Here is a 25,856-nt window from a genome sequence, read left to right as displayed (position 1 = left end):
TTCAACAAGCAACGGCGCGCAAACACTTTTCCAGTACACAAAAGCTGCAATGAATTACGGAACATGCGAGATACCCGTCTAGTACTGACTCCGCCCAAGCGCAGGAACACACAACCGATCACCGTAAACCGAATGCGGAACCCAGACGAGACTTTCCACGAACTACTAGCTATCCACAAACGCGCAACCGTCGATTTCAACGAAGATGAAATCCCAAACTCTAGAGGAGAAAACAAGAACTTCGGGAGTTCCATAGGGGGTGAGTGTAGAGGCTTATACGCGACAGCGAAGACCCACGTCGATGATATGATGGAAAACGTAAGGAATAAGACAAAAGGATAGGGAAAGGGAGACGGCGAGAGAAAATGAAGGGTGAGATAAGGAGGAAGTATAAGGAGATGGTTAGTGCGAATGCGAGTGCGAAGAAAGGAGACGAAGTGTGAAGAAGTTTATGTCGAAAGCCTAGTCCTGTAGCTAAGAAGTATTTGTAGTACTCTATTTTGAACTTAAACCTTTGCACAAAGTATTGAATAGCTTCAGGGTAAGCCGACGGCTCTTGACCATAATTCTAGAATACGTTGAGCTCCACCATGATGAACACATGATATCTAGACTCTGCATGTCCTAGATGCACGCTCAAGTGTCATCATGTTTCCAAATCCCACACGAAATTCATCTTCCGGCCTTTCTTTAGCTCTTCGGCTGTAGGTGGTATTGTGGGCTGTCTTACAGGATGTGCTTTCTCTGAGAGGGCTGTTGCGGAAGAGGCGAGCTCAGTGTCATCTTGGACCCTGACGCGCGATACGTAGTTTTCTATCTTGCCTAATAGCAGATCTTCAATTTTGGATGGGATAGCGGCCTGGGTTGTGGGATGTTCGCAGCCTTGCGACTGATGAGTTGGAGAGGGCTTGGTTGGTACATGTGGTGTAAAGGGCGTTGCGCGGGGATTCAAACCGTGGTGATTCTCATTTATGTTCGTGTTGGAACTGGTGTTGCTTTCCTGGCTGGAACCGGACGACTGCTCACATGTTTTTAATTGTGCGGAAGTCGCCATGGTAGTCTGATTTACGATCCGAGCGGAAGACACGACTGGGTGTAGCTGAGTCCCAGAGCTCATTGTGACGAGCGGGAGGAGACAAGAAGCAGGAATACATATATCCGAATTAAAACCAATATTTCTGTTCGGTCATTGCTGTGCGTATCATGTCTTGTGGTATTGACGCATGACTTTGAAGAAAGACAGGCAATTCGCAGGCTCGCCAACAACTCGATGCTCTGAACATTATTACATATGCGACGTGGTAATGTCACCTCATCCGCTCTGGTACTCGCCTCTCACCCTGATTCCACAAGCACTGTACCGTCATGCACACTACTTGCCGACATCGCCAGGCCCTTCAACAGCCTCTTCCTCGTCCTTTCATCGGGCTTCTCTATCTTGGAAACCCCGGTTCGGTCGATAGAGCTGCCGTTTCAGACTGTTGAACCTCCTCAGTGGTGTCTCTCAGATGAATGTGCAGGAAAGTTTGTTTGACCTTACAAAGGGAACGCGCAAGAAGGCGAAGGGAAGAGAAAGAGAGCTGCTAGGCAGACGAAGTTGATACTAGAACCTCTGGAAATGATGATTCCATACTGGAGGAGTGCCTACGTAGTCCATTCAAACGTCGCGATCGGGTTAGAGAGAGACCATGTCGCAGGTTCGATTGAGCCTTAGTTTCGCTTGTGGCTAAAGTGGAGGCACTGTCCAACATACTGCGTATCGTCTGACCTGTACAGCATATTCGCGAAGTCGGTTTTGAGTTGTGAACACCAGTGGAGCTAGTCACCAGGAGTCACCATGTATCGCATACGCGAGGCTTGATGAGTCGACCACGCCACACATGATGATAACAACGACGTAGCAAAATGTACGTTATCTCCTGCAGAGATGACCAGGACTAAGAGCGGAAGACTATGTATCGTAATTTCATCTTGTAATCACCGAGCTTATTTGCTTTAATGCTGACGAGGACCGAATGTTATTTGATACACGGGATCTGCGGAACGATGGGAACGCAGCCGCATATTGTGGCACCGCGTTGGGAACACGACGTTGGTTACGATGAACATGGTTTCTTCACAACCATCGATAGACAACAGCGTCGGGTGCGGGGGTGGTTCTGTGTGTGAAGGAGCCGAAGGCTCATCAGGGGCGGCGTAGATGCAAGGAGGTGGGATGGAGCTGTCGAGTGGGGCTGGAAAGTCAGGCGGGGAGATTGCTATTTCCAAGTAAGCGTCGCCGCAATTTTGGACCCTTTGCCACCATCATCGATCGTTCGACCGTATTAGTACCACGAGAAACTTCAAACTCAATAAGCATGAGTATAACAACAATGGCTGTTCCAGAAAGTCCTGACGACATCAACCTCTGTCTATGCGCTTTCAGCCACAACAGGACATGAACCGCCACCTAAGCAGTGATTGATGCCGTGGCAGCCGTTTTAACAGCTCGGCAGCGACCGTGCATCAACACCCGTCGCAATGATTCACGGCCCAGCACCAGGCTGCCATCTCATTCGTTCTAGGACGGCATCTAGAAGCCACTTTGCACCGCCAGTGGATCGTCGCTCGGGTCCGTCTGGCTGCAGGGACGCCGCAAAAGGCTGAAGGGCCTGCCAAGCGCAATCTCGCCGGCGCCCCATGCTACCTCCTTGCGCGTCTTGGCTCTTGCTGACGGGCTGACGGGTCTGTCGTCTTTTAAAATGTGTTGATCCCCCGAAGCCCTGCCACAGTACGCTGCACCCCCTATCGCCAACAACACATCTTCGTCTGTCTTTCATCGTGCCGCTCGTTTGGACCTCGCTCACGTTCCTGGATCTACGCTGCCCATGATGATGTTGCCGTCGATTGGAGGTCGGAGCCCGTTGCTCGCGCTCTCGGTGAGCGCTGGTTGTGTCCTGGTATTCATCTTCGCCTTCATGGCTTGGCAGAGTCCATCCCGGATGGCTTTCCCCCATACCTCGGGGAATTCGAACTTGTATGTGCTGTCATTTTGTCGTGGTTGGGATGGAAGGGTCATGGCCCAAACTATGCTTTTCTTCTAAGCGCAGCTAACAACAACCCTACAGAGCAGCAGCCGGCGCGCAAACCGATGCAACCATTGGCGAGGTCATCAAGTTACTGTACCAAAACCTGAAGGTTGCGCCTACCGAGCCCTTCATTCGCGAACCAAATGGCAGCCACATCTCTCTGCCACCACACCCTCGCTACAAGAAGACAATGGGCAGCGACGTCTTGATTTTGGATCTGGAGACACGCCCACTGAAATCCTCCGAGGAGTTCAACAGAGGCGAATACGACTGGCGCAACATCAACCACGTTTCTGGCGGCATCTTCAACCATTACACGTACGCACTCGTTCACGGATACGACTACAAGTTTGTCCAAGCACATGAATTCGAAGACCGACACGCTACCTGGATCAAGCCCTCTGCGCTTGCGAACTACATCAACGACTACAAGTTCATCGTCTTCCTTGACGCGGATGCTGCTTTCCGCTTCCTACACGTTCCTGTCGAGTGGATGCTCAACCACTGGGACATCAAGCCGCACCACTCGTTCGTCATGGCGAAAGACCCCTGGAGCGCGAAAGAGCCTCAGTACAACTCCGACCGTTTCAACCGCACCTACACCAACACTGGCTTCATGATTGTACAAAACAACGAGAACACTATGCCTATCCTGAAAGCATGGCACGAGTGCCCCGACGACACCCGATACGCAAACTGCTCGCAATGGAAGCAACCCCGATTTCACGAGCAATCCGCCTTCGGCGAATACATCCGCTATGACTACGAGCAATACATCAAGGAGCTTGAGTGTGGCGAGGCCAATGGCTTCCCCGGTGTCGAAGTCAGCAACTGCCAGGGCAAGCTCATCCGCCATTACTGGTTCGACAAGTCCAATGTCAAGATCGACTTTCGAGAAAACATCATGCAAGCGATTACGCTTCCGATACAAAAGATCTTCGCGGAGAACACCAGTGGTGTTGTATTCCAACAAGAGCAGAATGTCATACTACAATAGCAACAGTTTGCTCTACTAGCAAAAGATAATATATTTACGACGAAAGAGGAAAGCTTATCGCATAGCATAGCGTTGCATTACCAAGGCGTTTCCATTTGGGATGGAGGATCATTATCATGTTTTTCGGATTTGGGTAGGGCTGGTGGTTTGCGCCCAAATACATTTTTCCGTCGCTTTCGATTTCGATCTGGGTCTTCCGACGCGATGATACCCCAATACGAGTCTCCAGTTCAACAATCAATATATTCATAATACGGATATTCATTGTTACGCGAGATTCTCATGCCTTACTTATTTTGAACTGTTGGGCTACTTCCGAACGCCTAACACTCGGACATGTGTCACCTTCCGTTCAAGGCACAGCAACATAACCGACCATACAGTTTACCGCGATCAGTTTATGGAGATCCAGTGCATCACTGACGGGTCTTCTGAAGCATACCAAAACAGGATCTTTGCACAGCCAGCCCGCCTTCGCCACCACCTCCACCAGCTGCTACTACATATCTGCCAAGCCGCTAGAACGGCATTAGCGCCGATGATCGGCGGTCAGCCACGTCCTCGCCTTTGGGTTTGCTGGCAGGGCTTACTAGATGGCCGATGAACTCGCGACGGTGCTGTTCAGGCGAAGTGAGCTGAAGGCATGGACCGTCTAGTATGGACTCGCGTTTTGGATTGCGAGAGCGTCCACAAAGTGCGGCCACTTGTCGATCCATACGCTTCGGATGTGGCCGGTTGGGACTGGAAGTTTGGTTGCGAATCCAGCAGTCCCGGTGCTAGTACGCTCTAACACGACGCTAGTTGGCCTTTAAATGATGCTTCTTTGAAGAGCCCAGGATTTGGGTTTAGGCTAGAGAGCTTGATGGCGATACGATGGCCACCGTATTAATGTCTCGCAGACCTCACAGATCTAATCTTGAATATTAATGGTCACATGCACTACATTGCGCCCCTTCGGAATAACTTGCGCGCCGCTACCAATAATCTATCACATTTTCATCGAGGCCTCTGATTCTCGTCCTCGCGTCATACTATCTTACTTACATTGATCTACTGGCTTTCGCATCAAACTGTTTGGACCAAGCGACAGGAAACAAAATGGCTTTAACAGATGGGCGTTCTGGTTATCTCAATATTTCTGCCCATGCCCTTCAATCTTTCAACGAAATGAGATGGATTGATCTCGCATGGACATCTTCTCGGTTGGTCTTGGTTCTAACGTGCTGCTATACGGTTATGTTCTGCGGCCTAGGTGCCTAGAGTATGTCCTTGGGTGTCCATCTTAACCCTTTCCAGTACCCACAGTGGTGGATGTATTCTACAAAGACCTCGTTTGAGGAGTGATTGGGCAAGTGGTCAGTGCGTCATGTTCCTGGTGGGGTCTGTACATTCGAGTGACGAACGCTAAGGATTGAGCAGAGTTGTCAGTAACTTCGTCCCCTCTCATCCAGGTACCGTTCTGCTATGCACCGTTCTTTTCTTGTTTCTAACTGTTTCGTGTCGTAACAAGTTTGTCATTCCCGCTTCCATTGTCGCTGTCTTCATCACTCTTGCCATTGACTACATCTCACGGCTTTGCCTACCAGAGTCCATTAGAATTGTAGATGATGGGGCTGAGGTTGCGGTGCACTTCTGCATGGATTAGCTTCACATTGAGCCAGTCGATATGACTGGAGAGCTTGACGCTATTCGAATAGCTGCAACCAATGCCAGTTGGAAGCATTGCCTTGCCCGGCTCATTGAGAAATCACTGAACACCATCCAGAACACCGACCGGTATGCATGCTTTACAAGCAGAACTTCCGTCTATATTCTAACATCAATTGAAGAAGAGTTCTTCCGTTGCCGTCTTGAACCCAAGTAGAGAGCCAGTCTCGAGGTATCAAGTTAGCATGCCAGAGTCACAAAATGTCTACGCGTAGGGCTTGAACAATGCGGTGCCATATTAGAAGATTACAAACATTGCCAAGACTCGGCGGACATCACTCATACTGTACCGCATAAGCAGCTCATTGACAGCGAAGCGACAACCCATTAAACAAAATTTGATTTTGGCAAACTTTAAGAGGAGAATAACCATTCCACAGCAGAGTGCGAAGGCCTATCAGCCAGACATAACGGTCTGATAGCCGAGCATGACCGTCTTACAGCTCAGCTTGATCATGTTACAGTGGAGTGCATCGACCTCTCAGCAGACTACTATGATCTTGCAGTCAAGCATCTTGACCTCCAAGCCAAGCGCCGCGACAACCTAGCCGAACACAAAGTTCTTACACTTGAGAATATTAATCTCCTAGCGAAGCACTATGATTTCCGCATACTACAAGCCGAAAAAAAGCTCTACAACACTGCATGCTTTGACGAAAGTTCGCTCCGACAGACAGCCGAAACATTGTATCGCACGAAAAATCTTTTGCCTGATGGACTAGAATCATATGGAGCCATTCTTGGTCTCGAATGTATGGCGACTTGACTTGCTACCCAAAGACTACTTCTGCGCTCTCGTTTTGGAGCAAGGTCAAGATGGTCTTTTCTTAGACTTCTTGAGTTCACCGGTAAGTGGATCTAGGCAGAGGCGATGTCGATTGTCACGCGTCAATCCCACGAAAGACCCACTCGGTTGCTTACAGTCTCTGTCGAGGTTGAAAAGCAGCACCAAAATTTGCTTTGCGATACGGGACCAAGAGCACGGCGTCGGCCCTGACCTTGGACACGCTCTGAAAAAATGAGAAGGCGGGCATCCGATTTCGTTTCTTGCCGACTCACATACTGGAATCTGACCTGGTCCCCTTCAGCCTATGTAGACTGTCACAAATAGACTACTGGGAGGTATTGAATCGAGATCATCATTTTCATAGGACTGAATATCGCCTATTAGCGGATAACGTTTCGTCGCTCAAGTCTTCGGTGGTCGTGGAGAGAGTTATGGACCGAGCAGAGACCAAATAATCGAAGAAGGATAAGATGCCAAACCTGAGTGGAAAGAGCTTGATGTGGACCGAGTTTATGGATTTTGAGCGTGGCATACAATACGCAACTCTGGCAGTATACTAGATCGCCTCAACAAGTCTTTGCAATACCCGTGTCAGAGGTCTGGGTGCGACGTTCATACCCCATTAGTCTAGCAAACAACGCTCGTACAACCCCGATCCTAGCTCTTCTGACACTGGACGGTGAGTAGCAAAGGATAAGCAAATAGTTCATAAAAGTAGATTGAAGATGGGTATTGAAAAGGTAATATGTACAAGGACGAAGCGAAGTATATGAAACGATGTGACGCAAAATGCATATCGTACGAAATACTGATCAGTTATTACCCAGGTCTTGTCCCCTTAGCTCTTCGTCCAGGGAGTAAGACCATTCTAATGACTGCTGATAAAGGACCGGATCAATATGAAAAAGATCAATGCTTGTATCAGATCCAGGTATGACCTGGGAATAGTCTTCTGGCACTGTCTCTTCAACAGGCGGAATGTTCTGAGATGTAGGGTTTGATGAGGCTCCAGACTGTAGCGACGTAGGATGGTAAGGATTAGGCGATGCTGGAGGACTTCGCAACATAGGATCGTCTATACCTTGTACCGAGGTCGACTCAGTATGTATGGAGTGGAAGTATGATGAAGGCGTAGTGTCGAAATCTTGACTGCTTGACTGAGTACTCATGCCCATTGAACTATGATAACCGCTTGCAGCTGCTGGTGGAGACGGATGTCCATAGATCCAGTCAGCGAGAGGAAGATGTAAGTGCTGGGGAGAGGGTCGGTTTTCCTGGTGGCTGATATTGTTCGGTGAATCATTATGTTGGCCAAACTGAAAGAATGAATATGCAGGATGATAAGCTAGGACTGCTGCTCCTACTGTCTGGTTGATGTAATTGATCCGCTGGAAAGTCTGATCTCTAGAACCTGCGGGCTCGGTAGCGTGTGCCATGTGCGTACGCGTTCCAGCAGCACGCGATCCTGAGCGGCGATTAATTCGGACAGGTATGTTATCTGACCGACGCCGGGGAGTTGAATCACCGCCAGCGTTTCGCGGTGAGCTTGCAGCGGTAGCTTGGTTGCCTTGCTTTCTCCTGACGGGTTCGGAGTGTAGACCCGGGTGGTGCTTGCGTGCGTGTTTCAACTTGGCATCTTTACGAGCAAAGGCCTTGTCGCACCCAGCAACTGTGCACCTGTATTTAATCCCTCTGACTAATGCATGTTTCTGCCGGATGTGTCGCCCGAGGTTGCCTCTTCGATACGCCCCAGTGAAGACCACAGGGCATTGTCCACAACGAGCAACATCAGCGGTCGACGATGATGGTATAGGCGACGGAATCGATGGCGCAAGCAGCAAAGAGGTACAACGATTGAGTACGTGTGTATCGGCTTCGCACAGATCGGGCTCCGCATTTGCTAAGTGTGCGTGTAACTCTTGGGGCAATTCTTCGGCTCGTACATCGTATTCGAGCTGGATGGACTTTCAGCATTGAACGTTCAATGAAGCCTACAATGCCTTACACGAGTGTTAACTTGCGACCAAGGGGCAGGTCGGGATGATGTGTTGTGTTGTAACACTACGTCGGTGCTGATGGGTGAAGACCCCACAGAGGAGCGTCTCGCGCTGGCCGGCCGTACGTCATTGTTGGGGAATATCAATGTCGACATGATAGATGTGCCACGTCGCATCTAGTCGTCTAAGAGCTGGAAGCAAGCTTATCGGAATAGCTCAAGGAGTTAGGTAATCCTTTTGGTGTGGAAATGTGTCGCGTCTTAGTCCAAAGAGAGCTCATCAGGGCGCATCGTCGGTAGCTCAATCAGACGTCCTGGGTAAAGTTGGGGCAGTTGACTTTATGTGTGGAAAGGTGTTGCGAAGCGACGAGAGTAGACACGCCCAATGGCGGTGGCCATGATGGTACGCCTCCTGTGAGTAAAGTGTGTAACCGTTCCTCTCTTCGTCCTCCATGTGTGCATGTTCATCTTGAGCAGGCTAGCATATGCTCCGTGCGCGAGCGAGCAGATAGTATGAAGGGCAACCTCGTAGGGCCAGACTAGTGGAAGGATGCTAGCAGCTTTGGGCGAGCTTAGACAGTAACCAGGATGACCTTGCAAGATGAGGCATACCGGACGTCCAATCCAACGTCAAGGGTCCATGTCTCGTGCAGGGAGGAACGAGAAAGGTGCGCGACTGGGCAAGAAAAGCCTAGCAGTTCAGCAACTGTCAAAAAAGCAACTGTCAAAAACGCGACTGCTGCGTCATACGCAATTGTCGTATGAAGAAATCGTACTAAAAGTGTAAGCCACACAGGCTAGTGGACTGCATCATTGAGGCGGTGCACCAGGCACCCACCGCAAGGCATCGAAGCACGCTGCGCTGCAGAGCTCACCTCCCATTGCCGGCTACGGAACAAATTGAGCCCGACGAAAGTGTTGAGAGGGCCCACGATGCGTTTCCCCCCGTGGGCGCGGAGCTGCCTGGCGTCATCGCAAGCGGGGTGTTCGTCTACAAGCAGCGCACAGGCCGCAAAAGAAGGCAACTGTTGTCGAAACTGATAGCTAAGCACAGCGGAGGACAGTGGCAAACTTTTCGGAATTGACGCAACTGTTTGTTGTTATGGTATGCTCTTTCGGCCCAAGATTGGGGTTTCTTACCAATGCTCCTCTGGTGGGGTGGATTGCGTGATTTCCATCATTTGCTGTCTTTCACAATGTGGCTAGCTTCTGGATTTCTGCCTTTGGTGTCATGAGAGTTGTTTCGAGTTTGAAACAATGCGTAGATTTCGAGACGCGTCCTTCGTAAACATAGTGGCAAAGGGCTTGTAATTCAACCTGCTTGATGGATGACGTCGGTGGGGTCACCGAACTCAAGGAGGGCGCTTACAGGTGTTTGGATGATATTTTGGCCTGCGGGCTCCAACATACGTGGCACGCGCAGCGCCATGTCAAAGCGTATCGCATACTGCAGTATGCAGTCTGCAGCGCAAAACAGGTTCTCGTGACGACTCGTATGATGCATGGAGCTACAGCTTCCCCTGAGACGCGCCGTGACCTGTCAGTGCAAGGTACCATCTTACACCACACATGTCGATCCCCCCGTCTCCACAGAGGCCTGCATCACGAGCTCTTTCCAAGATGGCATCGTATTCATCCTTGCCCTTGACACCGATCGTGATGGACGCAAGGCCCTCTGGCTGCCCTTTTCTCCCTGGGATGAAACCCAGTCTTGCGTTCGTGAAAGCTAGCAAGTCGCGGCTCCGTGCGACGCCAAAGATTTCCTCCCACTGTCGTGCGGCCGCTTCGTGGCCAAGATCGCCGGGCTGCAGGCGCAGTACACAGCCCTCCAGCGTAAGGTGTTGAGCCCGCTTCATGCCGGACGTATAACGATCGATGTCTGTACCGCAAGCATGCCAGGGTGAGAAGCGGGATTGTAGAGGCGTAGGGTTCTTGGGACCGGGTGCGTGGGAATCGAGTTCAGGCATGATGCCGCCTGCGAGCCCGTTAGCCAAAGAACCCTGCAACTCAGAAGTAACTAGTAGGTGTCAAACGTACCCTTGATACCCTTTGGATGGTACTGAATACACACAGAGTCCTCTAGATCATGCTCAAAGATAACTCTGGACAATCCCTTCGCCTCGATGTACTCGCGCCGCTTCTTCGCATCCTCAGTTTGCATGATGATCATGTACCCGCCGTCGCCACGCTTCTCGATCAGCCGTCCGGCAGTCGTGCCATCCTGTATCGGCGAGACCACCTCGATAAAGTCACCGCCGATCGGTACTGCAGCTGTGTCAGTCGCTGAAGTCGAGAAGAGAGTGTGTACGCACCCAAGAAGTTCTTCAGACCCCATTGTCCCACGGCCGGATCTTCGAAGACGACTTCTGTTCCCAGAATGTATGTCTAGCATCTCAATCAGTCCTCAGGGTATGTGCCTTCGCATTGATGTCCTACAAGCAGCTGCTTAGCGTGTTCGATGTCCTTCGCTACAAGTGCAATCTGGCGTAGACGCGTTGGGGCAGGCGCAAGACTCATGTTTGTTTGAATGTTCTTGAAGGATACGCCGGATGATCTGAAGCTCAATCGAAAGAATGTAACGGCGCTTATGGGCTGCGTCGCGCTTCATTGACGCTTACTCGAGCTCTGCGGCTCAGCATTAGGAAGTAGCTTGTTCCCCGCATCAGCACCCACGTCGGGTCTTCGTCCTGCATGTAATCACGTCAGCATCCTAGGTTAGTAGTGTATCACTTGGCATCAATAGTACGATGTATACCATTGAAGGTAGATATTGGAATTGCAATTGAAGCAGCGGTGTGATGTCGTCAAAATGTAATGTTGTGGTGTTCAGACGCGACTGCCATCGGGGCCGACGTGCCGATGAGCCGATGCTTTCGTCCGATTTCCTATCAACAACTTCTTTCCCCAACACCTCGCATCTGCAAAAGTTTATTGCGCGTTTGAGAATGTCCAAGTATCACAAGTATCTCCGCCTGCTAACTTCGATCGAGCAATGACGAGAATTACGCTCACGATCTTGTCTGTCCTCGACTTCCATCGCCCACAAGCGTGTCTGTTTACTGGTTGACCGACGTATCTCTTACCTGACAACGATTGACAGGCAGTCATCGGGTTTTCTAACAAAATATTCTTACTTTGGCTGAATTTCCCCAAGTAAAGGATGCCGAAATGACCGTCGTTTATTCCATGTTTGTCGTCAGTTCCTGGCCTGTGACACCTATTATACCACAAAACTGGACACTCGATCATCGCGTCTTACTAACATTTTCATTGCTCTCTATACAAGATATATGATTCTCTGGTTCTGGAGATTGGTTTTAGTCACTAGGTGTGGCGTCTGCCTAGCGAAGACTACTATCGCAGTGAGTTTTTGATCGCTGACTACAGTCAGAATGCAGGTAATAGCAAGAGATGAAGAAAAATCAGGCGGCTAATATGGCCGTGGTTTGCTGAGAGTCTTCCATCTCTCAACCCATTCATGTCATAAGCTTCTCTCCGCCTTTCCGCTCCTCACCTCAGCGATCTATAGACAACTGTCACTCATTCTTTCGGCTTGTACTCACACCTAGCAGGGATATATCATGTCCAGAAAGCTAACGATATGGCAGAGCGACGAGAAACTAACAATTTCCATATTCCGAAAGATACACATACAAAATGTATACACGCAAATGAAAAATATCACATCCATAGCCAAGTCCGTACACTACGAAACAGCCATTCAGTTCACAACGCCTCTCGAAGTCTCCTTGGTCACGACAGCACTACGGTCCACCGACAATATCGGCACGTCATACGCGGCTTCTGTTGGCGCGCTGGAAACTCTTTTATGAACACGCAAACGCATCGAAATGGACCTACACGCACTTTTACGCGTTTTTTGCGTGTCCCTTGATTCTATGCTCCTCTTCTCGGCTTCACCACGGGAGCTCGGTTCACGTGGCTAAGTGCCCACCTACATATTCAAATACTTCGCCGCGGTCACCTTCCATTGTACTGTCTTCTCGCAACTCTCCTTCTATCTCGAACACTCTTTCCAGTTTCTTGCCACTCGTTATAAAGACCGCTGTTCCCACAGTCGTCCTCTCTTTCTTCAGCCATTTTCTCGCTTCTGTTCCGGAGCTGATCAGCCAGTCCGTTTTGTTCTGCGTTTTCCAGGTTAGTAAATCCCGTTTCTTTTCTGTTTTTGCTTTGGTGGGAGCGTATGGGGTTTATAGCTCTACAGTGAGCTTGTTAAGATGGCGGGCTTTTTCGACAAGTATTTCTTCGCGATCGCAGCAACAACACCGCTTCCTCCTATTGAAGATGGAGAAGCCACCGAGAACGACAGACTCGCAACTCCTAGGCCTCGTACTCGCACTCGCACTCAAGCTCCTGCTTCTCTGCAGCCCTTCACGATTCGGCCTACTGTTCTTCCGTCACCTGTTGTCAAGGAGCCGAGCAAAAAGCGCAAGCCCGATTTCAGCATCTTCCTCGATACGGATGCCGCCAACGACACCTTAAGGTCCATTTCCACGCCGAAAAGGTCCAGGATAAGCACCCCACGCACTCCGCTGAGCGACATGACTTTCTCTACTGCTTCTACTCCAGCGCCGTCTCCCCGTCTTCCTGACACCCCATTCCCCTTCTCGACTGCCGATCCCCGCTGGGAGAACACTGAGAACTACAACCCTTACACCATGACTCCTCCAGCGACGCCACTTGGTCCTCGTCCTACACCGACAACTCCCGCTGGCCCACCGTCTCCGCTATCCGCACGCGCCCTTCGTCTTCGCCGCGCCCGCGCTTCTTCATCAGCGAACCTCCTTCCCCCAGTCAACATGCTGGCCTACAACATGCTTGGCCTGCAAACCTGGAGAGTCAGCTCCGTCGGCATCAACCTTGCCTATCGCAAGACCGCCGCCATAAGCCATCCGGACAAGGCCGCTCCCCGGGAGAAGGAGCTCGCAACTCTGGAGATGCAACAGATCAACGCTGTCAAGGAGATGTTGTTGGACAAGGAGAGCCGTACCAAGTACCACAGGGACGGTGTCATACCCTGGGTCATCTGAGATTCCGAGGTGTTGTTGTCATGCTGACGATACGATGATCATGGTACGACTATAATGCTGGGTTTGTGTAAGACATACTGGAAGATTGTTAGCAGACTTTTGCCGCCTGTGGCATCCCAGGGACTTTTCCGGATGGTTGATTCGATGAGCATGAGCATGACGGTCAGAGGCGAGTGGTAGTAATGGGAAGCGGTTCAGCATAACGGTGGGGATTAATGAGCAGTGGTGGTGGTAATGGGTACTGGGGGGCAGAATACTTGCTTTATTGCGTTCACAACATCCGCTTGTAGTTGCTACACTCGGAAGCTCGCTTACGACGGCTACGTATAACGCACAACGCACAAACGATGGCTACGAGCCTTGTGTGATTAGTACATTGCATTCCTTTGGAACTTCGGTCTTGCAATGAGATGTGACGTGCTCTTTCTAAATCGACTCGGCTTATCAGGAAGAATATGTTACACTGACAGGCACACATTCTTCCCACGCATCTTCATATATATGAACCATGACCGTTTTCGCTCTCGTCGCCTTTAATGGATGCCAACACTTCAAAAACGAGTGCGGCTGTTGAATATGTCAACTTTGCGGTTCAGGTTGCGATCGATCTACCCAAGCAGATGCCTAAGTCAATATGTCGGTACGACTGCTCCATTTACCACTTCTGCCCACATCTCACAAATCAAGCGCTCAAAACAAAATATACAACACCAGCCGAATTGAAGAATAGCCTAAAACAAAGAATAGAGTAGATTTCCCTTATCCTCGATTTTTCGTCTAGTATATCTTCTAGATAGTTGTCGAATCGTTGTCCCCAAAATGCTTTTTCGGTCGTTCAACAAAACTTTTGAACTAGAAGCAACTCCGTATAATATGCCTCGCTAGCAACAACAACAAAAAGTTGACCTCCCATGATTCATTCGTGAAAATGCCAAGGAACAGCTACGGTTCCCGTCTCCCCGGAGCTAAGATCGCTGCCCCGCAGCGTGCTTAAGCCACATCTTCCCCTCGCTTCTTGTCAGACCCTTCTTCGCTCGTATTGGCCGTATCGCATGGTCATTCAGTACCCCTCCGTCCTAATTCTAACGTACGAATCCGCGTTACTGACATACCCCCTAAAGCTCGGCCCCACACTCCAACTCCCCAAACCCCTCACAGCATCCTTCGCCGCATCGCACAAATCCACCTGACCTGTCTCTTCCCTCGTACAAAGTGCTTCACCCATTGCAAAAGACCAGTCACACTGGATGTTAAGGCTCATATCCACCATCCATTCCATGCGCTCCTGCATAGCGGGTATCTGAACAGCGAGTTCGCGGAAAGCGGGCCAGACGATGAAATCGACGATGCTGATGTGGGGCATAAAAAGTTGGTTGGGCGTAGGGCGGAACCATTCGGGTATGGCGTTGTAGGTTTCAAGGGATGGCGAGATCATCCAGCGCATTAGATACCAGAAGAGATACATGGAGCCGAAGCATGAGAAGGTATTACCTAGGGATTGTTAGTAAGAGAGTTGGTTAGCGTGATGTCTTGTATCACACGCTTGGCGAACTGTACCTTCCATGTATACTCCATGTGTCATACCAACTGCCCATTTCGAAAGTATACCCGAGTGGCTGTACACTTCCTCGTCCCATAGCGCTGCGATGTTCGGGTGTATCTCGATGATCTGCTCTACTAATACTCCCATGCTCATCAGACTCGTAGCTTGCTGTAATATACTGGGAACCACGCGTTTCAACGAACCAGGGTCTGGCACCGTGTTGATAGGTAACATAGCCCACGTCGGTAAAAACAAGTTACTGATTTGTGTGTCCTGGATGTCGCGTGGGTAGTGATTGCTTCGGATACTACTGGAGAAAGGCATGTTGCCGAAAAGGTTGCGAAGATTAAGGTTTGGGTGTATCCTGATAGTGTTTACTATAGGCTGTCGGCCTGCCAGATGTGTAGGGTATATCGACCGGATCGTATTCTTTCTGTGCGGCGAGGGTCGCTGGCTTCGAGACGGTCTTTCAGATGACGGCGCTGCAGTGTTGAAGTTTGATACTTGCTGCAAAAGCCGCGGGTCGATCCGACTGTCCTGGATATTGTCTTCCTCTTCGCTTTCTTCCCCACCCTCGTCCCTCGCTAGCAGATAGTCATTCCGGTCGAACAGGGGGACTAGGAAGGTTTGGTCCTTCGCTGTATCCCCGGTAGCTGGCTGCTTCCCTTTGCCTAAAGGCGCAAGCGACGATGACGAAATACTTGCTGAACGTGACCAGCCCGCGTTCTGGCTCCTAGGTGACGACAAAGAGATGGAGGAACCCTGCCGAAACTTTGAGGCACTTTTACTCGTATCAAACGCCGTTTCGTGACTCATACCGCTTTCAGAGGTGCCTGCAGACTCCTGGGCCAGTAAGCTGAACCCGGGTTATCAACGTGCTGCAGCCAGAGGATGCTGTGATCGAGTGATGCATACCTAGGGGGTGGGCCGGATACCGCTGGAGATGCTGTCATCGGGAGGGTCTTCGCAACGTCTTCGGGTGTTTCACCGAGTCTCAATCGAGCGAGAACAGCGGCGGCTTGGTCGTCAGTCCCCGAGCGTAGTGATGTGACTATGCGCTTCAGGTCGTCCAGCTCGCCAGTCATGCTGTCTCTTTTCATAATCTTCATGCGCTCAGCTCTCGAGACACCTTCTGCGACGTCGTATTGACATGATAGCTCGTTCTCCTTGCATCGGTTGCATCGGGGTCTTGTGCCGTCACACTACAAATAAACAATCAGCAGAGTCCGAGGGAATAATGAAATCGGCGAAAAGCCTACCTACAGGTAGTGTCACATGGCGTGAGTACCTATAGAAGAGCGCAAATCAGGAATACATAGGGCTTGAATACTTGGAAGTATCCTCCAATACTTCGCAGTGCTGCGAGCATAATAGTATGCTTGGTGGCTATGCGAAAGACCTTCAGATGCTACAGGGCTCTGCTGTCGCGTGCAACTTGGTCCTACGTACCTTGGCCTTTCCATTCCGGCACTGCACGCACGCCACGGCAACAGCCTGTCGCTTCTTCCGCCTGTCTGATGTCGCGCGTCGCTGACCCGGCTCGTCTGAGGCTGGTGCAATACTTTGCCATCGTTCCGAGAGATCCATACCGTGAATGTCGATGTAGTGGGCGAGATGCCCAAGCTCACAGAGATCCCAAAGTCGCTTGTGGAGCCGGTGGAGCCTAGGCGATAGATGGGTGAGCGTGTTCCGTGGACCGTATTGTTGAGCGTGGCACGCGCTCTGCAGTTGCTCTTGCTCTACCTGTCAACATTTGCAGCAGTTTGCCACTTCCTGTCAAATGGTAAGACTGGTCGATGCGCCACGAGTTCCCTGCCTTGGAATATTTGAACAGATCGCATTTGCAACCGAGATCGAATTTGATCGAAAGCTCGGTACAAATGGCCGACAAGAAGCTTCTCCCGGGAATGCTCTCCTGACCAATAAGATGCCATGACGTACCATCTCACGTGCTGTAGAGACCAGTCCAGAACAAGATGCAGGAAACTGTTACTATAGAAAAGAGGCGAAGGAGAAAAGTGAGGAAGTGTGGAAACCGCAACTACGTTCTAGACGAAAGAGAGTTGCTAGCCCCGGCGGCACACGTGCGGCGGTCCGGGTCCGGATGTACTGCGCGCCATCATCTAACGGGCTCCAGGCTCCTTAAACGCCCTAGAGATCCTATAATAGCAGTCCATGGTGTCGGAGTCGAAAGAGAATGATTGGACGGCGTGCAGCGATAGGTGTAGTGGAGTGGAGGTGGCTGTGCGTGTGTCGTGCTAACTGCTAGACTGGTCCATTGCAACCGAGAAACATCTCGCATCGAAGTGTGACGGCGTGCCACCCACAGCGTCTGCCAAACAACCATCTCTTTACCCTAGCAGAAATTCCATGCATATATGCCAGCAAGTGCGGCAGTGGGATCGGTAAAGCATCGTCGCTACTGGGCTTGCCGGTTGGGCTCTTCCTCGTCTCTGTGTGACCACCCGTACATCGAAAAAAAGGCAAAGCGCATTGCGCCTTAGAAGACCTGGCGGACGAGGTTCAAATAAGGCATGCGTGATTGACGTCACTGCCTGCGCTCGGGGGTTACTTGAGGTGCCACGATGGCAAATTTAGAGCCTAGACCACCTCGCTCGTCCAAGAACGACTGGTCGATGCTACTATTGCACGCATCGGAAAGCTGTGCGCAATCGGTGGCTATTGGTTGTGATGATATCGCAGAGAGATCACATCGCCATCAACATGAACATGTGCACACAGGGCTATGGCGTTTGTGCGTTCTCGTCCTCCAGCTCATATGAGGCTGGCATCTGGGCCCGAACTGCCTCATTCATCGAGTGTAAGATCGGCACGTTCGACAAGGGCATTTGACATGCATAAGTCTTCCAATATCTCATTGATAGACTTTCCTATTCCAAATCTCGTCCTGCAGGAAGAGATTGTTGCTAAACCTTGACGTTTCAACACGTGATTGTCGTAACGAGTTCTTTTGTCCAGGCTCCAAGTTGATACATTGTGTGACTATGCCAGCCACTAGAACTTCGCCAATCTTGCCAATTCGCCAATCTAGTGCATGCGCGGAGAAACCTTCAAAATTGGGGAACGGACTAGACCCTCCAAAGACCTTGCGATTTGCAAAGTGCATATTGAAAGTCTTGCCTAGGGTCCACCTCGGTACACCCTACGCCGACAACTCGGCCTTGGAATTCACACGCCAAGCTATTCGGAGCTATGGCCCCGTACAAGATCCAGAAACTCTTCAACCCTTCACAGGCTAGGGAAATAGCTGCGTACTTAGGCTCCGCGGGAATTATCGTACGGGTATAGGGAAGTATCTTCGCCACGACCTTCTCTTTGCGACAACAAAGATTTAAAAATGCGGGTACACCATGATAGAATTTTTAAGGTAAGACGCGTTCGTAGTGAATCGCGGACAGGTCTAAACAACTCCTAGACTCCTCGCTGTAATAAAAGAGAGCCTCTTCGATGTATCCTTTGCGGTACGCATTCGCCTAATGTATCGAAACGAATAACCAAAAGCAGTAACCTCAGTGGTATAAAGAGCCCATAAAACCATTCTTCCAGGTGCCTAGGCGCGACTTGGTACCATTTCAACATCCGAAACAGATGTGTCCATACTCTTACCCCGAGCAGCCCTGTTCTTGCCAATCGTGTTACCTAACGCTGGGAAGCAGTATCCGGGATGGAACACCGTAAGTACCAACACACTTAGAACGATCATGGCACCTTCCAAAACAATAAAGTCCGTCTCGTCGCGCATGAGCTCGCTCCTCCAGCCCCCAGTAAGCTCCGGGATACGGTAAACACATCGAATGTAGATGCCGAAGAAGCCGATGATGACGGCGAATATGAAGCAACGGAACGATGTCTTGTGGAAGAGTGTCATCGCACCAGCGGAGAGTTGGCCGCGGCGATTGTAGGTACGGATGGTGTATTCGGCGAGAAGGATGCCAAAGCAAGACAAAATGACGACTTGGAGGACGACACCTGCAACCATGAGGTTCGTTCCAATATCTAGCAAGTCGGAGCCGGCATCTGCCGTTGCGGCAATGCCACCACCAGCGCCCTGGAGAACAAGCGACAGGATATCACCTGTGATGAAGATGCGGGTATACCAGACCGGTGGCAGACGTGACCACGACTCTCCGAAGTTGATGACAATGTGCTTGAGTGTAAGGTATATTCCGGCGGAGATGAAGGCGGGAGAGATGATCAAGCAGCAGATCTGCATTTGGAAGCCTGTCTCGTCGAAGGGGTTGTTGTACATGATCAGGCGGCCAGCATAACCGACTACTTCACCCAAGCAGCCTAGACCGAGAGCAATCTGTGGGTGTTAGATATGACCTCCTATGTTGGAGAGACGACTTACCATGTAGGTCCACGTCTTGTATCGGATACCTAGACCCAGCTGGATGATGAGACAGAGGGCAAAGAAGGCCGCGAAGAAAGCGTTGGCTCCAAGATTGGGGTAGTAGCCATAAAGGGTACCTTCGACTGGACAATCGGGACTGACTTCGACACACCACCAAGGAGCAGAAGGTGGGACAGTCATCGTGAAAGGAGTTTGCTGCGTTGGAAGTTTGTTGCTGCAAGGTTGCAAAGGTCTCGAGACGGCTGAAGCAGGTGGATATCTGGAAGTGGTCGAGCAGGGTGCGTTGTTGTGTGATGGAGAGCTGCTGACGACGGAAGCCCGATGCCTTATAGCTTACAGTCAGATTCAAAGATGAGATGGTGTTTCGCACCATGCACCGAATTTGAACATGGCGCATGTATAGCCCCAGCCTGAGGTAGTGTGGGCTACGCGTTATCCAGCGACACCTCATACTAGTCCTAGAACAGCCAAGGATGCGAAGTCTATGCGGGATGTCTTCTCTTACAAGCCCCCATCACAGTCATCCATCTTTCGCGAATTGGCCCTGGATAGGCCTAGCGGCATCGCTTCGGTAGCCAAGGCGTCCGAATGTGGGTATGATTGGGTGCGTCATGGAACGTGGGCTGAGCAGTTGTTGACGATGAAAAGTGTTTCACCGGATGTTGTTGCTTACTTCCGAATCGTCTTCTTGTTTGCATTGGTTAATGGAGAGGGTAAGTCGAACCAGTGTCCTGGGCGGGGTTTGTGCGACAAAGTAGCCGCGCAAGGCGATACCGAGTGTAGTACGGCATAAGGCAGATGATGCGCCAGCTGCAGTAAACTCTACCGTCTATCCGCCGTACTTTGTGCACCTTAGAGGCATACGTTTTGCGCCATGCTTACATCTTGACGTGGCCTGCGGAGGAACTATAAGGCCATCCGACGAGATACGGTGAGCTCACCAAGCCACAAAGAGGCTAGGCAAAGAGTTATTCGACAACGAACGGTTTTGAGCGTTATCCTGGTTAATACCGATATTCTACAGGGCTTGGCACCTTATCGTCCCGGTTACTCGGTCGTCGGTCGATGGACGTTTCCTAGTATGCCTCTTTGCAACAGCGAAGGATTTGCACAGCCATTGTTGCTTAGGCATCCTGCTCTACAGCCATCCATGTTTATACCTATTCCTGGGTGCGATGTCATACGCGGTGGACTTTGAGCCCCTTTACTTCTACCTTCTTGCGCGCTCAGTCGCATCAGAACAAAGTGCCCATGGGCTTTCATCGCGAATGAACGCGCCTGATCGTTGTGGCCATCGACTCCAGAGGCTACATTGGGCTATTGACAAGTTCATAGTTCTGACGAGATCAAAACCACGAAACCAGCAGCGAATTATAAAGTCGAATGCATGAGTAACAGTTCGGTACTGTTCGTGTTGTTATGGGCCATGGCGACGGAAGTCGCGAACCCGCTCGGCGCTTCGGCCTCCGTCTTTCCGATCCATTTCAATAAACACCTGTGCGTACGCATTTCGTCTCTTTTTCGCAGCCCTAGCTGTCATGCGAAAGATCAAGGGATTGCATTCACACTGATGACACAAACGAACCAGACTCCCTAAGCAGCTCAACAAAGTATTACGGTGAACAAGCATGGGCTCGAATACAGCATGACATCTACAGTCAGTCGATGTTGGTATCGTGCGGAGCCCAGAATTTTCGCATCCCCATCAAATCTAAAGTCATCGCAATGTCGGCATCAGCTATCGCATCAACTTGGAATCCAGCTACTCGACCAGGCTTTACAGCCTCCATCACGGGATCACATCATACGCCGCTATGCTACCCTTTCCCCACCAAATGTGACTGACCATCTGCGCAATAGCTGGTTAGGGGGTTACGAATGTTGGGAAGATTGAGCCCTCGATAAGCCTTATTCGCTTGTTAGATTACAGGTGCAGGATAAACACATGCTAGGCGGCTTGCCAAATGGTACTGCCGCTCCAAATTGCAGGACTGGTTGAAAATCATCCCATGGTCCTAGCGGCCGTGGCATGAGGCGCAGACAGTTGCTGTGCAGGATCATGTGGCTTTAGTGTCGTTATAAGACTTCTGGGACCACAAAGAAATATACTGGACGAGAGAATGAGCCATGCAGGCAAGAGGCTGCAGTATGCGCATTTGAGAATAGTGCCTGTCAAAATCTCAAAGTCGATACCAAGCTGGCCGCGTTCCCCCTGTCTCACGGTTCCATCGCCGCTGAATTATATCAGATTGCCCAAAAGTACAATGTCTTGACGCGAAGAGCGACCAAGTACACACGCCACACACGAAACAGTGCAATTTCATTTAGGTGTGGCGTCTGCATGGAACATGCTGTACCACATCGGCTCTCCTATAGATGTCCGAATGTCGGTACAGGGTATGCCAAAGTTTCCGAAAGATCATCATCGTTTTTGCCTCAACCGCATTAGCCTAGCCTGTTCGTAGTCTAGGCACGCTATCACAGAAGCCTTGAGACGCACGCCACTTGTGTCTTCCATTCTTTTTCAGCCCACCGCGCGAGAACCAACGTTTCGGATGAGGGTCCAATTGCTACCAGTCGCTCGTCGCATGGGGTGAGAGTTGTCTTGGTTCTGCGAACACCTTGTGTTGACCAATACTATGATCCAATGCCATCAAGCTTTTGGGTCTCCGCAATGATCAAGATGATCTACAATATCCCAGATTACCGCCCACTGGGCACAGATAGATGGTCGGACTCTTGCTGTCCCCGTGCAGTGGAATTCCTTTGCACGTATCGGGCGCTGGTAGACAGGCACATACTGCTCCTTCTGGTAGGGCCGTCTATCTAACTCCGTTGATCCTCGCCCATCATGCAAGGGTCGGGGGCTCTGCAGTATCGAATACGCGTCCATATTCGATCGCATTGATCAGAAAGTAGCTGAACGGGCCAACGACGTCAATCGTTCCAGTCGCAACCGATTGTCGATACTTAAACTCCTGGGACGCTGCTTCTTCAGCCATACAATCCCTTTCCGTATCACATTCGTGACTTTGGAAGCACAATGTTGGGTCTATCTCAGGTACTGCTGCTATCGGTGTACGCCGGAGCGGCCTATGCAAAGACTGTCAACTATGACTTTGACGTTGGATATGTCACTGTAAGCATACCACCCCCTAATCAACATCAACAATGCTAACTCATCGTGGGCTGCGCCTGATGGCTTCTCTAGACAGGTCATAGGGATCAACGGGAAATGGCCCATTCCTACCATCGAGTGCGATGCCGGCGATACAGTACAGGTGACTGTTCACAATAGCCTTCCAGATCAGACAACATCTCTTCATTTCCATGGTATATGGCAGAAGGGTACGCAAGCCTATGACGGTCCCAGTGGAGTCACCCAGTGCCCCATCCAACCCGGAGGGTCTTTCACCTACACCTTCGTCGCAAACCCTCCTGGTACCCATTGGTACCATGCGCATCAGAAGGGCCAGTATCCTGATGGTCTGCGAGGCAAGATGGTTGTGCACGACAGGGCCTGGGAGAAGAGCTTGAAAATTGACAAGCAGTTGTTCCTTTCCGTGTCGGACTGGTAAGTAAATTTAGACTTTCGCATTTGCACGAACTCATATCTTGCAGGTACCATCGCACAATGCCGGAAATGATTGAAGAGTACATGAGCCCTGCCAACACCAACGCCGACTTCGACTCTCCCGATTCTTTCCTCTTCAACGACTCCAACAAGCCGTTTGAGCTCAAGATTGCCAAGGGTAAAAGGTACCTGCTTCGTATTGTCAACACCGCTGCTGTCGCATGTGCGCGATTCCATATCGAAGGCTACAAGCTCAGCGTAGTTGAAATTGACGGTGTACAAACGCAACCCAGGGACGCGGATACGATCATCATCTGCGCAGGCCAGAGCTACGCTGTAGTTGTGCAAGGCAAGAAAAACCCGAAAGGAAAAGCCAACTGGATTGCGCAGATGGATACAGGCATGATGACAAAGTCTCCGCCTCCAAAACAGTCACGAACCATTGTCGGAGACCTTAAATACGACGTCTTCGATGAGCTTGATGATGTCATCGACGAGATAGGAGACGATATAGATGACATTGTCAACGAGGACATACTCGACGACGACTGGAAACCGCCAGCAGCCAGCATCCTCGACGACTTCACCATGAAGCCGCTCGACGGGCAGAAGCTTATGGGACCAGTCGACAACAAAATCGAGTTGACGACCAATCAGACATACTTCGAGGGCATTGGTACCCGAACACCTCTCAACTCGCAGCCATGGGTCCCACCTCAAGTCCCCACGCTCTACACTGCTTTGACGACTGGCAGCATGGACCCCGCGACATACGGCCCCGGTACCAACCCCTGGGTCATCAAATCCGGCCAAATCGTGCAGATTCACTTGCAAAATCCGCACATGTACCCTCACCCCATGCATCTTCACGGTCACATCTTCCAGGTAGTCGCCAAGGGTCTCGGATCTTGGAACGGCGATGAGCGCTCACTTCCCAAGGTACCCCTGAAGCGTGATGGTTTCGTTGTTCCGGCTTTCGGTTACGCGGTCATTCGTTTCAAGGCTGATAACCCGGGTGTCTGGTTCTTTCATTGCCACATCGATTTCCATCTCGTCGGTGGTATGGCTGCGACTATCATCGAATCTCCAAACTTGCTGTCTGGTTCTGTTCCCGCTGCTGGTATCGCGCTTTGCGATGCTGGAAAGATGAAATCAAGCGGTAACTGCGCTGGCGAGAAGGGTGACATTTCCGCGAAGGATGCAAGCACCAAGTGCAATAACGTTTACAACACCAAAGTGCGTGGTGCTTTGATTGAGTAGCTTCTCGTTGTTTTACGCATTCTCTTCTTTGTCAAACTTTAAGCATCGTAGATGGCTACATCCATATTAATTAGACTATGATCTTCAACGTACAACTATTTGCTCTTCGTAAAAAAACATCAATGACCCTTGCCACATCCACATCCACTGCTTTTTACACCAGCCCTCTTCCTCCAACTCCAGCTCATCTCCGGTTCAACAATCATCTTCTTCATCGCCGCAACGTCCTTATCACTCCAACCTTTATCTAACACGCTAATCTCCACGCTCAACCTCGCATACCGCACCGCCTCCCACTTCATTCCAAAACTGCTATATACCTCGGCAGCATGCTGGTACGCCGTCGCTAAACTAGCATCTAGACGCTCTTGCTTGTACAAACTGATGAGAAGTTCTGCTGTCGCTGGGGTTGCAGAAGAAGACTCAGTCCAGTCATTCAAGACATCTTGTTGAAGGGAGGCGATTTGTTCGAGGCGAGCATCGGATTCGGAAGCCAGATGTGGATGCGCTGTGCATGTTGAACAGGAACACTTGAAACCCCAGTTCTTCTCCAAACCACGGACGCGTCTTGCGCGCGGTAGCTCGTTGTTGATGTATGTTATTGTGATTTCCTCGCCGGGGTAGATGGGTCGGATGGCATGGACGTAGTGTGTCAGCGTCTTCTCGTCGAAGAAGTACGCGGCGTTAGGTCTGCAGTCGTGGTTCAGCATTGCGATTTCAGGGAAGAGCGCTGATTGTGATATGCCGTCGATGGCGACTTCGAAGTTGTTGGTTGTGATCCGGTCGTCTAATTCGTCATTATCGGGCGTGTGGCCATGAAGCTCCCAGAACAAGGATTGGGTTGACTTAGGAAGGGTAGCTACACCACGGTGCAACAGAGCAAGGCGCTCGGATTCCGGGAGCTCGTATAGGTCTGGGTCGGTGATGAGAATTGGTGTGGAAGCGAAGATCTGGTCGCCTCGTTGGAGGGTCTTGTTGGCGACTAGACCTCTTCCTTTTCCTGGGAATTCATGCTGGTAGAATGGCGGGTTCTCGTAGCGATTGATGCGCTCGAGCGTTTCCGGGTGTTTGAAAGCGTCGTGTTCTAGCATGGCGTAGGCGAAGGTTTGCGCGGTGACGATGAAGATACCTCTCCCCGATGCGAAACTTTGATCACTGAAGACGCAGTATGGCTGATCTGGAACCTTCTCGTGGGCAAAACATTCCGGCCAGAATGTCCACGGGAAGTTCTCTGTTTGGGAAGCCAAGGTGCGGGCGTCTTCTAGGGAATTTGTGGGCAGGGAGGGTTGGGAGGTGTTGGATTGGAATGCAAATGTTGATGCCGGCGAGTCCCCATATGCCAAAGGCAGGCATTTACCGTTGTCTAGCAAATGATTTGACGGGCAAGCATCTTGTATGAGGGGCTGTTGTGCAACAAAGTCGATCTTCTCATTTGATAGTGCGAAAGCACCTCCAAGCAGGCTGAGGCTAATGGTGGACTTCATGATGGTGGGATATT

General features: G+C 50.7%; 8 protein-coding genes across 8 annotated transcripts; 3 read left to right on the top strand and 5 right to left on the bottom strand.

Annotated features, from left to right (window-relative positions):
- Window positions 1–2,870: 2,870 nt before the first annotated feature.
- ALTATR162_LOCUS1055 (uncharacterized protein) lies at window positions 2,871–4,065 on the top strand (the record flags this gene model as incomplete). The annotated part of the gene is made up of 2 exons (XM_043308650.1): window positions 2,871–3,016; window positions 3,108–4,065. The coding sequence occupies 2 exons, from the start codon at window positions 2,871–2,873 to the stop codon at window positions 4,063–4,065; spliced, it is 1,104 nt and encodes a 367-aa protein (XP_043164585.1).
- Window positions 4,066–7,371: 3,306 nt separating this feature from the next.
- On the bottom strand, window positions 7,372–8,711 carry ALTATR162_LOCUS1054 (uncharacterized protein; the record flags this gene model as incomplete). The annotated part of the gene is made up of 2 exons (XM_043308649.1): window positions 7,372–8,514; window positions 8,565–8,711. The coding sequence occupies 2 exons, from the start codon at window positions 8,709–8,711 to the stop codon at window positions 7,372–7,374; spliced, it is 1,290 nt and encodes a 429-aa protein (XP_043164584.1).
- A 1,352-nt stretch (window positions 8,712–10,063) lies between these two features.
- ALTATR162_LOCUS1053 (uncharacterized protein) lies at window positions 10,064–11,072 on the bottom strand (the record flags this gene model as incomplete). The annotated part of the gene is made up of 4 exons (XM_043308648.1): window positions 10,064–10,530; window positions 10,593–10,820; window positions 10,868–10,940; window positions 10,992–11,072. 4 exons carry the CDS (start codon window positions 11,070–11,072, stop codon window positions 10,064–10,066), a joined length of 849 nt encoding a protein of 282 aa, XP_043164583.1.
- A 1,721-nt stretch (window positions 11,073–12,793) lies between these two features.
- On the top strand, window positions 12,794–13,606 carry ALTATR162_LOCUS1052 (uncharacterized protein; the record flags this gene model as incomplete). Its single annotated transcript, XM_043308647.1, has 1 exon — window positions 12,794–13,606. One exon carries the CDS (start codon window positions 12,794–12,796, stop codon window positions 13,604–13,606), a length of 813 nt encoding a protein of 270 aa, XP_043164582.1.
- Window positions 13,607–14,666: 1,060 nt separating this feature from the next.
- On the bottom strand, window positions 14,667–16,736 carry ALTATR162_LOCUS1051 (uncharacterized protein; the record flags this gene model as incomplete). Its single annotated transcript, XM_043308646.1, has 5 exons — window positions 14,667–15,097; window positions 15,164–16,005; window positions 16,065–16,351; window positions 16,413–16,437; window positions 16,630–16,736. 5 exons carry the CDS (start codon window positions 16,734–16,736, stop codon window positions 14,667–14,669), a joined length of 1,692 nt encoding a protein of 563 aa, XP_043164581.1.
- A 1,984-nt stretch (window positions 16,737–18,720) lies between these two features.
- On the bottom strand, window positions 18,721–19,704 carry ALTATR162_LOCUS1050 (uncharacterized protein; the record flags this gene model as incomplete). The annotated part of the gene is made up of 2 exons (XM_043308645.1): window positions 18,721–19,476; window positions 19,522–19,704. 2 exons carry the CDS (start codon window positions 19,702–19,704, stop codon window positions 18,721–18,723), a joined length of 939 nt encoding a protein of 312 aa, XP_043164580.1.
- Window positions 19,705–22,637: 2,933 nt separating this feature from the next.
- On the top strand, window positions 22,638–24,358 carry ALTATR162_LOCUS1049 (uncharacterized protein; the record flags this gene model as incomplete). The annotated part of the gene is made up of 3 exons (XM_043308644.1): window positions 22,638–22,663; window positions 22,736–23,098; window positions 23,146–24,358. The coding sequence occupies 3 exons, from the start codon at window positions 22,638–22,640 to the stop codon at window positions 24,356–24,358; spliced, it is 1,602 nt and encodes a 533-aa protein (XP_043164579.1).
- A 119-nt stretch (window positions 24,359–24,477) lies between these two features.
- On the bottom strand, window positions 24,478–25,842 carry ALTATR162_LOCUS1048 (uncharacterized protein; the record flags this gene model as incomplete). The annotated part of the gene is made up of 1 exon (XM_043308643.1): window positions 24,478–25,842. The coding sequence occupies one exon, from the start codon at window positions 25,840–25,842 to the stop codon at window positions 24,478–24,480; it is 1,365 nt and encodes a 454-aa protein (XP_043164578.1).
- Between the last annotated feature and the right edge of the window lie 14 nt (window positions 25,843–25,856).

Source organism: Alternaria atra (assembly GCF_907166805.1).
Source record: "Alternaria atra isolate CS162 genome assembly, contig: 21, whole genome shotgun sequence".
Classification (NCBI taxonomy): domain Eukaryota; kingdom Fungi; phylum Ascomycota; class Dothideomycetes; order Pleosporales; family Pleosporaceae; genus Alternaria; species Alternaria atra.
This window is presented reverse-complemented; position numbering and strand designations above follow the sequence as displayed.